This window comes from Platalea leucorodia (genome assembly GCF_965183815.1).
Source record: "Platalea leucorodia genome assembly, chromosome: 5".
NCBI classification, from domain to species: domain Eukaryota; kingdom Metazoa; phylum Chordata; class Aves; order Pelecaniformes; family Threskiornithidae; genus Platalea; species Platalea leucorodia.
The window spans coordinates 40,180,122-40,196,876 of record NC_138827.1 but is presented as its reverse complement, the minus strand read 5'-3'; the positions used below and the strand labels follow the sequence as shown (position 1 = coordinate 40,196,876).

At 39.6% G+C, this 16,755-nt stretch overlaps 1 protein-coding gene across 1 annotated transcript in view; it reads left to right on the top strand.

The window, feature by feature from the left end:
- Positions 1-16,755, top strand: part of ABCA4 (ATP binding cassette subfamily A member 4) — a gene marked incomplete at both ends in the record, with an annotated part of 75,229 nt that overhangs the window by 45,317 nt on the left and 13,157 nt on the right. Inside the window, 17 exons of the mRNA XM_082314688.1 lie at positions 642-773; positions 1,040-1,179; positions 1,984-2,121; positions 2,428-2,615; positions 3,301-3,391; positions 3,996-4,201; positions 4,629-4,677; positions 5,212-5,453; positions 5,884-6,008; positions 7,335-7,433; positions 8,472-8,661; positions 11,689-11,783; positions 12,790-12,822; positions 13,994-14,099; positions 14,220-14,294; positions 14,769-14,938; positions 15,953-16,130. Of these exons, the coding sequence (XP_082170814.1) occupies positions 642-773; positions 1,040-1,179; positions 1,984-2,121; positions 2,428-2,615; positions 3,301-3,391; positions 3,996-4,201; positions 4,629-4,677; positions 5,212-5,453; positions 5,884-6,008; positions 7,335-7,433; positions 8,472-8,661; positions 11,689-11,783; positions 12,790-12,822; positions 13,994-14,099; positions 14,220-14,294; positions 14,769-14,938; positions 15,953-16,130 (2,257 nt within the window). The remainder of the gene's footprint in view (positions 1-641; positions 774-1,039; positions 1,180-1,983; positions 2,122-2,427; positions 2,616-3,300; positions 3,392-3,995; positions 4,202-4,628; positions 4,678-5,211; positions 5,454-5,883; positions 6,009-7,334; positions 7,434-8,471; positions 8,662-11,688; positions 11,784-12,789; positions 12,823-13,993; positions 14,100-14,219; positions 14,295-14,768; positions 14,939-15,952; positions 16,131-16,755) is intronic.

Sequence of the window (16,755 nt, the reverse complement as noted above, 5' to 3'; positions counted from 1 at the left end):
TTTACTTCAAATGCACTTTAAATTGCCTTTTAATTTTTTAATTGTTCCACCAGAAATATGTTTGACCCAAAATAAAAGCATTCTAATCTGCTGAAACGTTTTGTAAATTTGTTTTTCTATTCTCCTGATAAAAATTTCTATTGCTTTGAAATTTTCAGAACTGAAAAATCCTTTATTCATCCAAATCTAGTAACAGGTTCCACCCATTTGCAACATAACATTTGGCCCCCTTGCATTTTACAGAAAATAAAGGTGTAGGGCATGAGTCAGCATGGCTGGAGACCTCAAACCATTATTCTCTATCTTGGTCCTAGTGAGCTTTATTTTAGACCCATTTGTACATAGGGGTGATATAACATGCTGAACAAACTACTCTGAATCAGAGTAGCTGACTAAAACAGTTTTTTTAGTGCAGGCCAGAACCATACAGACAGGTGTATCAAAAATTACATTAGGAGATCCACAAGATTCTCACTATAGCAGGGCAACAGTATTTATATGTAGGCTTTTTACTGGAGTTGTTTCATCAAGGCCCATCGTAAGAAGTCATCATGCTCCATCTAGTGGAATCATGCAATGCGCCTTCCTAACCTGGCACGGAAAGATAGGAGAGTGGGAGTTTCCTCATTTTATTTTCTCAGGTCGATACTGACAGGCCTCTTCCCACCCACCTCTGGAACGGTGCTGATTGGCGGCCTGGATATTCAGACCCACATGGACTCCATTCGGCACAGATTAGGCATGTGCCCTCAGTACAACATCTTATTCAATCAGTAAGTATCATTCCATACTAGCTTGAAGAATCAGGGTCCCAGTCTGCATGCTTGACACATCCCCAAAGCCTGTGTTGTTTCTCTTACTGTGCTGGCGGTAGATATCTCAGAGGCACTTCTCCCAGAGAAGATTTGTGATCCAGATTTAGGGTAAAGCAGCCCCTCTTCCTTTAGCAAGATAAAGCTAGAGTGAATTTATTGCTGCTTGGGAAAAAATCCGCTTATTCATTTAAATTGCCTTGGTGCCTTTCTGTCTGATTTCACAGCCTTACTGTAGCAGAGCACATCTTGTTTTATTCTCAACTGAAAGGGAGATCCAGGGATGAAGCTGAGCAAGAGTTGGAAACAATGCTAGAAGACATGGGCCTCACCCATAAAAGGAATGAAGAGGCTCAGAATTTGTCAGGTGCCCACAGGATTCTTCTAAGATGTTTTTTCTGCTGCCTTTTCTTTGTCTTTGGGCAATTATTGTTTGAATTACATGTTTGAGGCCATATTCTGACACATCACTGTGCACTGGGGAAGTCTTTACGCTCAATGAGTAAATGGGACTGTACAAATAGTAAAGCTGGCACAACAACCTGTCCCTAAAGCTTCTGTTCCTTATAAATATACGACAAATTCAAAAATACTTAAAGCTGTTATTTTTAAATTAGTATATATATAAAAAAAACTACCAATGTAAGGAAAAACCCAAAATATTCTATTATTTTAAGGCAAATGAAATATTACACTCTCATGCTGCTCCACTGTTTGGATCAGTGCTCTATAATACTTTATTATTTGGCAGGAGTTATTTCTTTCATTCTAAAGGTACAAATGCATGTAGTGTATTTGAACACATTTCACTTTCAGATTCAAAAACTGGTTTGAATAAACAGCCAGGTGTTCTTATACTACTTTGTCCTTATTGCAACTATAAAAGTTGTCTAGTTTCACATGAGAACACGAAAATCTCGTATCTTCCTGCTTTTGCTTCTGGCAAGAAGCAGAACATGCAATGCATAGATGAAAAATATATTTTAAAAAATAATAAAATTTTTAACAAGCTGTTCTGAACTTCAGAAGAAAAATGTGACTACTCATTTAACTTTGCAGAAATATTTGTCTGAGGATGGGTTTTGTTTTACTTGTATCGGTTTGTGTTAATTACATCCATGCCACTTATGTAACTCATCGCAGACTCCTGGATATGTCTGTCCTGTGGTAGGTGGAATGCAAAGGAAACTGTCTGTTGCCATTGCTTTTGTGGGTGAAGCAAAAGTGGTAGTGTTGGATGAGCCCACTTCTGGAGTTGATCCGTATTCCAGGCGATCTATCTGGGATCTTCTGCTGAAGTATCGCTCAGGTAACAGATTTGAGAGTGGAAATTGTTTGTTTGTTTGTTTGTTTGTTTGTTTGTTTGTTTGTTTGTTTGTTTGTTTGTTTTAAAACCTGTCATAGATGCAGCATGTGCCTGCTGCGTAAACTGTCATGAGTAGTGGGATATGAATTCAAGCAAACACGATTCTTTGAACGGATATCTATGGATGTGGCAAATCTGCAACATGGCTCTGGTGCAGAGAGAACCCTGCATTAACTGGCAAAAAACTAAGCACAGTTTTGAGTTCCAGAGAGGGTCCATGCCTTGAACATTCCTCCTTGTTCCTTCTAGGCAGAACCATCATTCTCTCAACCCATCACATGGATGAGGCAGACATCCTTGGAGACAGAGTAGCCATCATATCCCAAGGGAAACTCTTCTGCTCAGGCTCTCCTGTATTCCTAAAGAACTGCTTTGGGTCTGGCTTCTATCTCACTCTTGTTCGCAAGATGAAAAACACCAGAATTGGAAGGGCTACAGTAAGTATGTAGCTCCCTCCCTGCACATGTAATCTGAAAAATACTTAAATGTATTCATGCACTGCACCAAGGTAGAAAGCAGTTAAGTGCTGCTTGAGGCTGTGTACGAAACTGACTTCAAAATGAAGACAGCAATGAGAAAATTCAATGACACCTCATGAAATTATATGGATACATGAGTGTCTCTGTAGAAAACCTCTCTGGTTTTATAAATATATATTCAGCTAGACAGGTGAAAATAATAGGTGGATATGAAGCCTTCAGTACACTGGTTGTAAACATGGTGTAGTCTACTAACTAGCTCAGACACCAGAAGAGTCTACAGTTATCCATAGGTAAACCAGCCTCGCACAGCTTGAGAAGTAGGGATCTGGATTCTTTCTGCTGTTAGTAGTGCTCCCAGTCTTAGTAGCAACGTGATCTGTATACTCATGGCCGCTGCTGATTGCATTTCCCCAGATATTTTGCATGCAATTTAGAAGTGACAGATATGCTTTGTGCAGGTGGATTTATGTTTTCTGCATTGCTTAATCCAGTCCTCAGGTGACTTTCAGTATAATATGTTCAAGATGCTCCAGATAGGACATATTTTTCACTGACTCAAGCTGTTCAAAGGCTGACAACCCCTACATCCTGTTTTGCATGTATCTGAAGCACTTTCATCTTTGTTGCTTGTCCATGCTAGTCGCTTTGTAGCTGTGGATCTCGGTGCTCCTGCTCCTGCTCCAGCTGTGCACGCAGGGACAAAGAAGGAGCTCCAGAGCAGGAACTGGATGGTAAGAATGGTTCGGCATTCCAGCACATAGCTATGCCTCCTATTATGCTGCAATCTCATCTTACAGATCAATGCTGCTGAGGCCCACTTCTTCAGTACTTGCGTCTAACATCTGTATTGTATTGTAACATGAATTTGATAGGGTTTCTTTGTGGTTTTTCTTACCATTGCTCCTTTTTGATGTATATGTGGTCTCAGGTCCAGATGATGAACTGGAAGTTTGTGTGCTTTAGAAGTATAGACTGAGTTTTGAACTGTCTGCACCAAAATGTGTAATTTGTTAATGAAAACTGAAGCATACCTAGAGCAAAGGAAACTGGCTTTCTCAGAAAAAGTCATTTTGGCTTTTCTACATAAGAGAAGAACTTAAGTAGATATTCCTGAAGATTTTGTTGTTCTTTATTAACAGACCTGAAATAGTTTTCTTCTACATAGTTCTAGGCCATAATTAGAAACGTAGCCTAGTCTAGTACAGATTTAACTGAGATATCTGAGAGTTATGTAATAGAGCAGTCCCCTTTTGTATAGTGCAAACAACAGCTTTTGAAATCACACTTAGCATGGTTAAATATTCATTCTTTGAACACTGTTTTGGCTTTTCACAGGAGATCTGAATGAGCTAGCAGAAGTAATTCATCATCATATCCCAGAAGCAAAATTAATTGAAAGCATTGGTCAGGAACTCATTTACCTTTTGCCCAATAAACACTTTAAACAGCGATCTTATGCCAGTCTCTTCCGAGAACTGGAGGAAACATTGGATGATCTGGGACTCAGCAGTTTTGGAGTTTCAGACACACCACTTGAAGAGGTAACAGACAGATTAAAATACCTGCTGATCTTACCATCAGTCTGCAAAATGTTTTCTGAGGCAGTTCCTGTTCTTAAACATGTAATCTTACTAATTCCTAATATCCCCTTCAAAACCTAGTCACATATGCTGTGGCATGCTCAGAAAGTCTTTGGGATGGGCATAGAGAAAGGATCCAAGCCTTACTTCACATTAGCCTTATGAAGCATGACTCATTATCCTGAAATCTGTCTGTCTTTGTATCTTAGTTTGTTCCTTTATTTTCTGAGATATTTCATAAGAGACCTCTGCTTGTGTAATAAGCAGGAGTGCTGAAAAGGTGTCTAAATTTTCTTCTGTTACATTAAAGGATGATGTGTAGTGTTCCACAGGTCGGGTTATTGTACCTGTTCTATTCCTAACCGGGACATGTATTTGTCTATGGCAGGTTTTCCTAAAGGTCACGGCAGAAGCTGGCCCTGGAATGCAAAAAACAGGTATAGATCCATGAATCAGTATTTGATAAACTTTTCTTGGGACTCTTCTGTATTCTCAAAGCCAAGTAAAGAAAAGCCTCAGAACTTTCAGTCTGTGTACAGTGTTCTTGCCAAAATAAATTTGGTCAGCAAATATCTGGTTTTAGGGCCTGACATGATATCTGAGAAACAAGATGAAGTCAGCAGAAAGACTTTTATTTAGATTGGATGAGGTTCTTAGGTTCTTAACTATGTCAATAAAAGTGGAGTGTCAAGCCCCCAGATGTCAATGGTTTTAGTAGTTCTACAAAAAGTAGTTTGCTGACCATTAGTCCATAAACTACATACACGACTAACTTGTTCATCCTGCTGAGTAAGAGGAGTGTTAACCTATGTGATGCCACTAGATACAGCCACAGTGCAACAGTTGTAATTAAAGCAATCTGGTGATATGATATATACAGCTGGTAAAATCTGGAGCTCATTAAAATGTTTGTGCTACATTCATGTATGGAGGATAAAGTGTCTTCTCTGCCCCTTTTCATCTTAACCTAGGAGACACTCAAGAAAATGGTTCTACTCTTGGCAAAACTTCTACTGAGAACAAAGAAGCTGAACAAACCACACTGAAAACTAATGACACTTCTCGAATGCCAGTAGGCACAGCAGGAGATCAAAATGAAGGCAAAGGGTCCCAACAGTATAAAGGCTTTCAGCTCGTCCATCAGCAGATCAAAGCACTGCTCATCAAACGGTTCCACCATGCCTCCCGCAGCCACAAGGACTTCCTAGCCCAGGTATTGACTTTTGCTGTTCTTGACTCTTTCCCACAACATTCTCAATGCTGTCTTTCCCAGCAATGTCTCTCTGCAAGGCAACAGAGGTGCTGCAAATGGGTAACAGTGTCCCTAATTCTTCTAATTATGATTCCAACTCCTCTGCCACACATTCTATTTCTTTCTGCTTAGAGTCTATCACCCGCACCAAGTTCATGATTCAATCACTACTAGCCCAGCATTTTATTTTTAACATCATACAGTTCTGTGACAACCAGAATCTTAACTGAAAGCATTGGAAATTAAATTGTTGGTGTTCAGGAGCTAAACCAGATCTGATCTGTGTGCTTCTGCTGTCCCTCCTTTGTTTATATATATTATGAGGTGTGTACAGTGTCACTCTACAACATATATGTAATAACCTAGTGTGATGTTTTCATGTTCCCTGCAGATTGTTCTCCCTGCTAGTTTTGTGTTGCTGTCTTTAATACTTACAGTCATTATTCCTCCATTTGGAGAATATCCTGCCTTAACCTTACATCCTTGGATCTATGGACAGCAGTTTACTTTCTTCAGGTAAGAGGAGTCACTGAGTAAAAGCACATCTGTCATATATGCACCCTTTTGTCCCTAGCGTTTAGGATCATGGGCTCTTGTCTTACTGGGCTTTTCTCCCTCTATGTGGTATAAAAAAGGATTAACTCCACTGGAATCAGCAGAATTAAAATAGCGTGAAATAGGTGGAAGTGGAGAATACAGCTGTCAGTATGTCTAACCAATAGTCCTTCAAATATCTTGCTATCTTTGGCACTCTTCTCTTCCTACCTGAATTCATGGCCTCAACACTTACAAAGTTACATATCCTGCCTAGCAGGAGATCCAGGACAGTAAGAAATCGGACTGTTTCTGGTATGCCATTGAACTACTCCTATATTCATAATCTTAGAGAACAATGAGATTCAAACCTACCTGCTGACCTGTGGTAGATTTGTTTATAGTTAGTACAGTATTTGGGCAAAGATATGTAAACAAGATGAAAGCAGAGAGTCTTAGGTTTTATTAATGCTGCTGCTTAGCAGTTTCTCCCCACACTGTATCCTTTGGCTGGGTCTGAATTTTTTTTTGTCTACTAGCACTTTGTCTGCTTTCATAATTCATAGACGCTTCAGTTCTGTTCTCTCCAGGTCACTGAACAATTCCTCTGTGCTCTCCTGAACACTTGTTTCACCTTCACTTCCACCTATTCCAAAGCTGAACTTGCACCAAGTCAAAACATGTGCAATGCAGAGGAAACTTAGAAACAATGTTTAAGTCGTAGACTAGATCGCAACTAGCAGAAAGCAGTAAAACTGAAGGCAATAATTTTGAAACATTTTCCTTGAGTTTCATACTGAAAATTCTCATGAAACTTTAATTAAATTTACACATGGTAGTGTATGGAGCAGAGTTTGATATTCATACTTGTATAACACTTGGCACTAGCAATATTCTGTAGTCTAATGTTATTAGGTTTTTAGTTGGAGACACTTCACTATGAGCAGCATTGTCTTTTTAGCCTCAGCAAATGAAAATGCAGAATATGTTTTTCATCTTCTGATTACTGAGTGTGATAGGGCTGAGAGGGTAGAAATGTGGATTCAAGCCTTTTCGGAGAATATTGCTATAGGACTATGTCAGAAGTCATGCTTTAATATTAGGAGAAAAGGACCATTGCTTTAGCCTGTTAAACATCTTGGAAGGTTCTGGGGTTTTGCATAAATAAATAAAATAATTGAATTATCAGCATTTGGAGAGGTGCAGTTGGTTCTGCCATATGGCTGTCCTTTACCAGTTGCCATGTGTATTCCGGTATAATAGTTTAAAAAAAAAATTTATGGAGAAAGTCCCATCTTATTCCCTTAGCAATGAGCGTCCTGGCAATGAGCAGATGGTCTCCCTCACTGATGCTTTCTTGAATAAACCAGGATTTGGAAATCGCTGCATGAAGAATCAGCCTCTTCTGTAAGTTGCTGGCTAATCTCTCTTGAACAAGATTCTAGCAGGGTATTACTAGTGGAACTTGAGTAGTGAAACAAGAATGATTTGGCTTGACTTTTCACTAGAGCCAATGCTTCAGATAATGTTGGCAATAATATCTAACATTGGGTCAAAAGTAAAAAACAAACAGCAAGACTACAATGCGACTGGATTAAGAACGATTCACAGTGCTCAATGTGACTAGCTGGAAGCCAGCTCATGTAGCCTTGTACTGAGAGTTAAGCAACCTTGCAATGTGTGTCAGTAGGCCAGTGGGCTCAGACCCAAATCTTCACAGCTCCCTTGGCACTTTCCACATGTGAGTCCCCTCAGGTTCCTCCTGTTCCCGCTGGTGTGTTTGGAAGCAATAACTTCAGCAATCGCTCAGATTGTGAAGTAGCAATAGGACGGTCTTTGTGATTTGAAGCTATTCTCACTCTGAAGGACAATGTTAGTAGAGCTCTTACTTTAGTATTTGTTGTCCTACCCACTTACCCTGCCTGTGAGTCCTGCTTTGGAGGCATTTGTCACTGGCATGCTATGCTTTGCCATTTGTTCCTTTTCTCTTTCCTCTCTCCCAGTCGTGATATCCAGCAACTTGATTCTTCTGGCTGTCCTCTCCTCCCTCTTCCCCTTCCTCTCCTCTGTCTGGTACAGCAGGAACAAAGAGGAAACTTTAAAAAATAAAGAGAGAAAATACACTGCATGAGCAAGGAAAACGGTAGTTTCTTCGCAAAGATATGTGTCTGCTGCGGATTTCCTGTGTACTAATGGGTCAAACACAGTCCCTGTGTTCCTTCAGTGTCCTGACTGCAAGCTGAAGACAGTAAACTTGGGGGAGATGTGCAGGGAGATTATATTTATTCATGTTTACAAAGTAAAGTACTCTAAAATGTTCTTATTCATAACTCATGGGGTAAGGGCTGAGAGGAGAACGTCTGCTGACAGCATTGTGATTTTGTGTATTTGTGAGTTCTCATGAACTGTATCTCTGCACAGCTTAGAGTCTGTTCCTCTACACAGGAACTACCCATGCAATAACATACCAACTGCCTGGAACACACCTGCTGTTCATCCAAACCTAAGCAGCCTCCTGCTGAGCCAACAGTGGAGCCCTGAGAATCCTTCACCTTCCTGCAAGTGCAGCACTCACAAGAAACTCACTATGCTGCCAGAATGTCCTGCAGGTGCAGGAGGCCTCCCGCCACCACAGGTAGTGTCCCTGTGCCATAAATCTTTGTAGAGAAATTTCACGGGAAGAGCTGGAAAAGGGATCAGTGTGTAAGTACCTTGCCATGCTAATATACACGGAAGGAATTAACTACATTTTTTTTTAAGGGAGCAAGAATTGCTGGAATTTGTAATTAAGTTTCAGAGGTATTGGAAAAGTTTGCACATTTAAATGAAATTTGATTACTATTTTCATCCAGTTTGCAAACTTTTCATATAGAAGAAAATCACAAAAATTTTAACAATTTATCAAATAATTTAAAAAATATATTGATTTTTTTTGCCTCAAAGAACAATTCTATTTAGAAGATTGCCTTTCTTTAATTAAGAGAAATCTTTAATTGCCTCTTCTTTCCCTTAAAGAAGGGAAGGGAAGGAAGGAGAAAGAAGAAAGGAAGGAAAGAAAAAATTCCATGATTTCAAAAATCATGAAGTGGGGTCATCTCATTAAAAATAGAAAAATTAATATTGAATCAATCCCAAATAATAATTTTTTTACTTGTCTTTTGGTTCCATTTCTAGAAAGAAAGTTCTAAGCTAGCAAAATGAATGTTTGTATGCATGTGCATGAAGATGAGTAATTTAATAACCATTGATGCTATATGGAGAAGAGATGAGAGCTACATTCCCACCTGTTCCTATCAATGAATAATCTTAGTAATGTCCTTTATAAAATGTGCTTGCTCTTTTGAAGAGCAAAGGAAAATTATAGCCTGTTAGTGCTTACATTTTCTAAATGCTTCTCTAACAAGTTGGAAAAAATAGAACTGCAGCCACTCTCAGAGTAATAGCTCACTAATTTAATGTCTCACCATGCACGGCATTCAACTTTAATATTCCTGTTTGCCAGGCTGCACACAATAGCCAAATATCTAAAATAATTCTGGTTTTAACATTAATGTCACAAGCTTAATCAATTTCTGAATCCAAATCCATGACACTGTCTCTTAAAAATACTGATTCAGCTTGCTTTGCTTTCTCTATCACTATTCACAAAACGACAAAGCAAAGTTGTTTTAAATATCTGTAGAATTCCTGTCTATGAAGCAAAAAAACAGTTAATAAAGAGGTTATATTCTGACCTTATTCACAGCATCCCAAGTTATTTCTGATTTCCAAGCAATCCCAACGGACAGCAAAAGTTGAATTTTGCTAATTGCATGCTAGTGTATTTGAGATGGAAATTTAGTCTAAAACTTCAAATCCAAGTAGGATGCAAAATTAATTTATTTGTTTGTGCGGATTCTAGTCCTCTAAGGGAAATGTATTTATTGTAATATTATCCTGATAATTTTGCAAGATATGATAATTTTTTATAACTTGTCGGGAAGAAACAGTTCACTTCTGAGCATCCAAGAAAGCAACTGTATGTAAATAATTATGAAGGATGTCTGAGCATAGACAACTCATTTAATGAAGCCGCAATGAGGATGCTGTGTATTGTCTAGAATCAGCTAGACATCTGTAATGTATCTTCTGTGTCATCTGGTACTGCCTCTCTGTGGACAAATGTAGGAACTTCTGGAAAGTTCATTAGACTTACTTTCTAGGTCGTTACTAGGTCGTTTCAGGTTGCAAGCTTTGCCCTCTGAAACTGCCCAGGAACCTTTTTAAGTATATTCTGCCTTGGATAAACTCGGCAACTTTGAGGTCTTGCATTTCCCAGTGATGCTGTATTTGCAAAAGACTCACAAAGGTGTCATGTAGCATCATTTTCATTACAAATCTGATCTGAATTTGGGGTTTTTTGTTTGTTTGGGCTTATTTGGTAGAAAGGCAGACAGAAGCTCTTCTCCTTGCCTGTCCCGAACAGGCTTCTAAGAGAAGAATCATTCCATGTTTTATAAGGGCTTGGCTGAGAATTCTTCAAAAACTCAGAAGGAAGCAATGTATTTAAAAGGGACCTTAGCAGTTTAGACTCTATCATTCATGGCAAACCAGGTCAGTCAGTGGGACTCTGTGATCAGTTGTACTATTGCTCTGTACTTATTTTGGCTTATTTTGGAAAGGGGCAGGAGGGATTCTCTGCAGAATCTGAAATGTGCTTTGCTTAAGAAATGGTAGGAGTTCTATCTGACGGCTAATTTATAGAAGCACTGGATGTGCTGAAGCATGAGATCTAGAAAAATGCTACATGTCTAAATGACAAACCACGTTAATCTGTCCTAGAGCTGTAATGTCACAGAAAAATATTAGCTTTGACATGGGCTAAAATCACTGCACTTATATAGTAATCTTTTACTTGTGCTTACCATTATGCTTTTGTAAAACAACGATTTTCAAGATCCATTCTTTCTCGGTACAGGTCTGCTATAACAGAATAACAGTAATATATAAAGATTTCAGTCACAAACAACTAGGATTTTTTTCCCCTCTTTTTATCATAACCATGTGAAACAAAGGAAAAGATGTTGTTTTGTTACTTGAATGTTTTATTTTCAGCTATCTACAAAATCCTTTCACAGTTCTCCCCACCAAGAGACAATATTCTGACCTGTTAGTATCTGAATCTGAATTCTCTCGGTGGCAGGAGGCACACAAGGCGCGAACATCGTTCTTCCACTTCGATCGGTCCGCGGCTGCGTGCTCTGGAGTCAAGGGCCACAGCGCAGTCTTCCGTCGGTTTCCCCCTCAGGACACGACCGATCCAGCTCCATCTCCTCCTCCTCACTTCGTTACCGATTTTCTCCATCTCCGCCATTTCTGATGCTCGTCGTTTCTGCAACTTTTTTTTTTTTTTTTTTTTTTTTCTTCCGGGAGGAGGTAGTTGGCCTCCTGCCCAACGCCCATGACTTGGAGGGCCAGTGGTTTTTCTGTGAGGGTGGCCTTCCCTTAGGCTGCGTTGGTTCGCGGCACCTTCTTCAATTTTATCCGGTGCACCCTCCAGAGAGGGATCCCCTATCCACCACCCAGGGGACGCGCCTTCTAGCCGTGCAGCCCCAACACTTACTTAGTAGCTTTAGAGACTGTAAAGTTTACTGTGATTGATTAGGTTTTCTTTTCTTTCCAGAGAGTGCAGCACAGCACAGAAATTCTTCAAGATCTGACCCACAGAAATATTTCAGATTTTCTGGTGAAAACATATCCCACTTTGATAAAAGGGAGGTAGGGATGAATCTCTCCTTGTTTTTCACAAGCAGCATTTTGTACCTGGCCGTGAAATTCTCATTTAATAATAACATAGCACCTGATGTGTCACAGTATTGTGTAGACTTGAGCATCATGTCCATATTCCTGATGTAAGAATAGGAGATGCTCATTTTAGGGGAGTTAAATTGTTTTAATTATACCTATTTGTATAATTGAGTACTACTTTATAGGCAGAGCTAAGTTTCAATGTTGATGGAATGCCATGTTAATGGTAACTGTGTCAATAGTGAGAAAACTGGTGCTTCTGCACAGCACGGAGAACTGCCTTGCAGAGATACTAGTTTGTGTCCCTGAAGAACTGTAGCCACACCAGCATGACCATCTGCCTGAGTTAATTATCACTTGCTTCCCAGAAGCGCTAAAGAGCCAAAGGACAATGTTACATAGATATATCTATCCTACTGATAGCTCTGCAGCTTGCCTGAGTGTCATGCATGGTAATTAGCTGTGCAGTGTCCATGGCCTATTATTTCTGATTCAGGCCTTCCTACCTTTTCAATTCCCAGCAGAGTTCTTGAAATTCCCGTTGTATTAGCTATGTGCTGGCTGCATTTGACTGATTCCTCTTAGCACATGTCATAATTGCTTTAGATAATTTTTTTTTTTAAATCAATTCATTATGGATTTAGGATAGAGCCAGTATGTGTCACTTTAGCAATCTTACCTATCTCTGTATGAGCTGGAGATGAATCATGTCAGAAAACAAAACAAACAAACAAAAACCCCCTCAAAAACCCACTGCAGGGAATACCAAAAGTCCTGACAACACCACAACTCAAAGTAATATCAGCAGCAATTAAAAAAGAAAGCAAATAAAACAAAACAAAACAAAAAAGCTGTCTAGGGGAAACTGGAGATCTGCAAAGCATAGGAATTCACCTTTAATATACATTTAAGCCTGACAATACCATTGACTTTGGTTCAGTGCATTAAAAGACAGGATTCTCTTTGTCTGTTTCAGCTTGAAGAGCAAATACTGGGTCAATGAGCAAAGGTAAGAAACCAATTCACAGATTATGGTGGTAAATAAAGGAACAATGAATTTCTGTTTAACCGTGGAGCCTCCCAATGTTTCTCTGAATAGACAAGGGGAATTGTGGCAGATGATAGTATAGGACAAAGAAATGGCTTCAGTGGGAAATAGGTTGGGGGTCAGCACGGGTTTTATAAAGACAAGGGGTTATATTTGTTTGGACTGCCCCCACAAGGATGAAGGCCAGAGGCACACAATGGAACTATCACAGTTTTATTATCTGCAAGAGTCAGACTAATGGGATGTGAGTGATGGAAAGTTACAATACAATACTGCGCTACATTGCGATAGTGATTTGACACAGCTCTTTCAAAGTGTAGCAGAAGAATATGAACCCTCCAAAAAAAGGACCTGGGTAAGATGAAACCTAGGCACCAGCTGTCAAATACATAAGTAACAGCCACAGCTCCTCATCCCCACTCTGAACATGTGCAGTAGTTATAAAACAGATTCCACTAGTGCTCCACACTTAGGTAGAGGCATCAGCTAACCCCAGTGTGATGTCTACGCTGCAGATAGATACTAAGCTTAGAAAGATAACTGATTAGCCTGGAGAACATACTTATTTAGTTTTTAATCAGTAGTAGGAATTCACTTCAAAGGTAGCAGCTGGATGACTGGCTTCCTTCACGGAATATCTGCTTGTTCATGTGCAAACATTACTTTCTATGGGATTAGACTTTGGTTCATCTCGTGCAATAGTATTTATCATTATGGAGTATTGGCTAGCACCAGCATTGGTGAATACCTGCTCCTCTCAGGGCAACTGAAATTTTAACTGAGGTCCATGCTGTCCTCAGTCCTCCATGCTGTCCAAGCAGTTATATGTCAATTATCTTGATTTAAAGATTTTGCACTGTAGAAATAACTGGTTTCTCCAAATCATCTACCTAAATAATAATTTTCTGAGGATCCTGGCATGAACCCCTCAGAAACTGATAGAACTTCTAATATTTGTAAGCCCTATAAAGACCTAATATAACTTGTTAGAAAAAGAGTGGAGATTGTTATACAGGAATTATATGATGTCTAGAAATCAAACTTACATTAAGTGGATTTTTACTATTTCCATCAATGTACAGAGTTTTGGGTCTGTGGTACAAGTGACTGATGATACTCTTCTCTTTGTTAGATATGGAGGAATTTCTATTGGAGGAAGGCTCTCAGTTCTTCATGTTTCTGGAGATCAAGTTGTCAATTTTTTAAGTGACCTTGGACGAATGATGAATGTGACAGGAGTAAGCCAGCTTTTTATGGGTTTTTTGTCCCTTTACTAAAGAATTGTTACAAAGCTGAAAACCTGCAGCACTGGATTTCACCCACACAGCTGATCTTTAGCCTTTTCTTTTTTATTTTAGGGACAAACTTCACTGGCTGCTGCTAAAGAAATTTCTAATTTCCTTAAATACATGGAAACCGAAGATAATATTAAGGTATTTGCTGGAAGTAGCCTGCTAACTCTGTCTTTCTTGACATAGAGTTCAAATTGTAAGAATATTGGTAGTGGCATTCTCAGATACAAGACGAGCTATACTATATATTACTATACTTATTATAAGTAATATGGGATACAGTGTTAATGCAAAGTTATTTCTAATGTGAGATTTTTTTAACCATGTTCTTAGTACTTCTCACTGTCCTAAATACTTCCGAGTAGGAGACATTCGGCTAAATTTTAAAATGTACTTCTATAAAATCTCTTGACAGTGGTTGTCCAACCCTTTTAAAAGCATAGTATGTGAGCTCCTCCTGCTGGACTGTGCCTAGGAGCTATGAATTCCTGGTGGTGGATTCTTCCCTGGTGACAATGCCCCCAAAGTAGATAAAAGGCAACCAAGTTTTCTCCTGCAGTGCAGGGTTATTAGTGAAGCCTTCTTAAATGAATCTGTGCTTTCTGACTCTTTTAGGTGTGGTTTAACAATAAAGGCTGGCATGCTATGGTTAGTTTCCTTAATATAGCCAATAATGCAATCCTTAGAGCTAACCTGCGGACTGGCCAAGCCCCTGAGGAATATGGGATCACTGCTGTAAACCATCCTCTGAACCTCACTAAGGAGCAACTCTCTGAAGTCACTGTGTAAGTCTGCCTGTGCTCTGCTGCTGGTTTTTACTTCTCCCTCTCCTGGCAGCTACCACCTCCACTGTACTCACACTCTGAGGAGAAATAGTTCAGTTGACAGAAGGTGGAGGCCTTTCCCTGAAGTTTTATTCTAATCAGGAATTAGATATACAATCTATTCTTTTCTGTCACATTATATTCCTATAAGAGTTCATTCCCATCCCATGTAGGAGCTATGACCGTTGGTTATACATGATTACATGTTTCTGTTGATTCCCAAGCACAAAGATTCTGAAGTCTTCTGCTCCAAAGCCGATAGATCTACTTGTGAAATAACACAGAGATCATAATCAAAAAAGGAATCAGAAATTGTCATTAATTGACTACAGGTAGGCAGTAGTCAACAACCTTCGTCTTAGTGCCAAGGACAGCACACAAGGTAGATTTTCAATGGCATGTAGTAGCGTTGGTGTATTCCAGAATCTAAAAGCCATAATTTCTTGAAAAAAACACTCCTAGGAAGACATGACTTCACACTCATGTCTCCTATTAAGTTCAGAAGTCAGTGAAACTGAAAACTTCTGCCTTAGCACAGAGGCAAGATCTGCGCTTCATCTCACCGTCTACAACTTGCGTCTTTGAGTCCCAGCTCCCAGAGCACTTCAACTATTGTGCCTTAATGTCTAGTTTGAGACACGCCATGCAGGAAAGGCTGTCAAACTGAGATATATCTATATATATATAGATATATATATCTCTCTCTATATAGGAGTTGAACTGTTCCAGAGAATGAAGGCAAGTGAAAAATCAGGGAATGGTGCCACCAACATCCATATTTGTTAGCTACAGTCCCCAACACAACTTGGGAAAATACACTAGGACAGTTCGAAATTGGAAAAGTCTTCCACTTACTTACAAAATAATGTTGCTACTTCTAGATCTTAAAATTCCCTCCAGATTCCCCAAATGCTACTATAGTGTTGTGTTGCATCCATTCCCTTGCTCACAGTCCCTTCTTGTGCTCTGTTTTAGACTGACCACTTCAGTGGATGCTGTTGTTGCCATCTGTGTGATTTTTGCCATGTCCTTTATACCAGCTAGTTTTGTTTTATACCTGATTCAAGAACGTGTAACAAAAGCCAGGCATCTACAGTTTGTCAGTGGTGTGAGCCCTGTGATCTACTGGCTAACTAACTTCATGTGGGACATAGTGAGTAACACTGATCTGATTTCATAGCCTGCAGTTATTCCTGGGTTTGCATGAACAGGGGACTAATCTGTGAATTGAGTGACAGCGATTCTGAACATTGCAAAGCATTCGTTTCTTTAAGTGTTTCTCAGAGAGCATGCTAAGGATCTGACCTCCTAACTCATTACAGTTGTAGAAATTGTCAGGTACACAGCTCATTATTCATCTAATGACCCTGAAATTCTTAGAGTTTCCAGTCCTTACAACTGAATGTATAATAAAGTACAACTTACCATAGCAGGGGAAAGCCCAGTTGCCTGATGCTAGTCACTTCTGCCCTCTAGAAGAACCATAATGTGTTTCAAGATATTCAAGAAATCTAAGTGGAAGATTCACAGGCTGCTGGAACAGTAGCTGGAGGCCAGACAAAATACTCTAGGGTGTCAAAAATGACATAGGTGTTTTTGTTTAGGTCACTGAATCATGTTCACTGTGTTGTTCCAAAAGGATTTAGACCACAGGCCCAGGCTTGCTTAGACAGGGCTCAGCTACTCTCCCATTACTCCTCAGGCCACTTTGTCACAAAGGAGCAAATTCTTTGCCTGGTTGAGGCACAGCAAGGGGCTTGTTTTCTAGCCATGCCTTC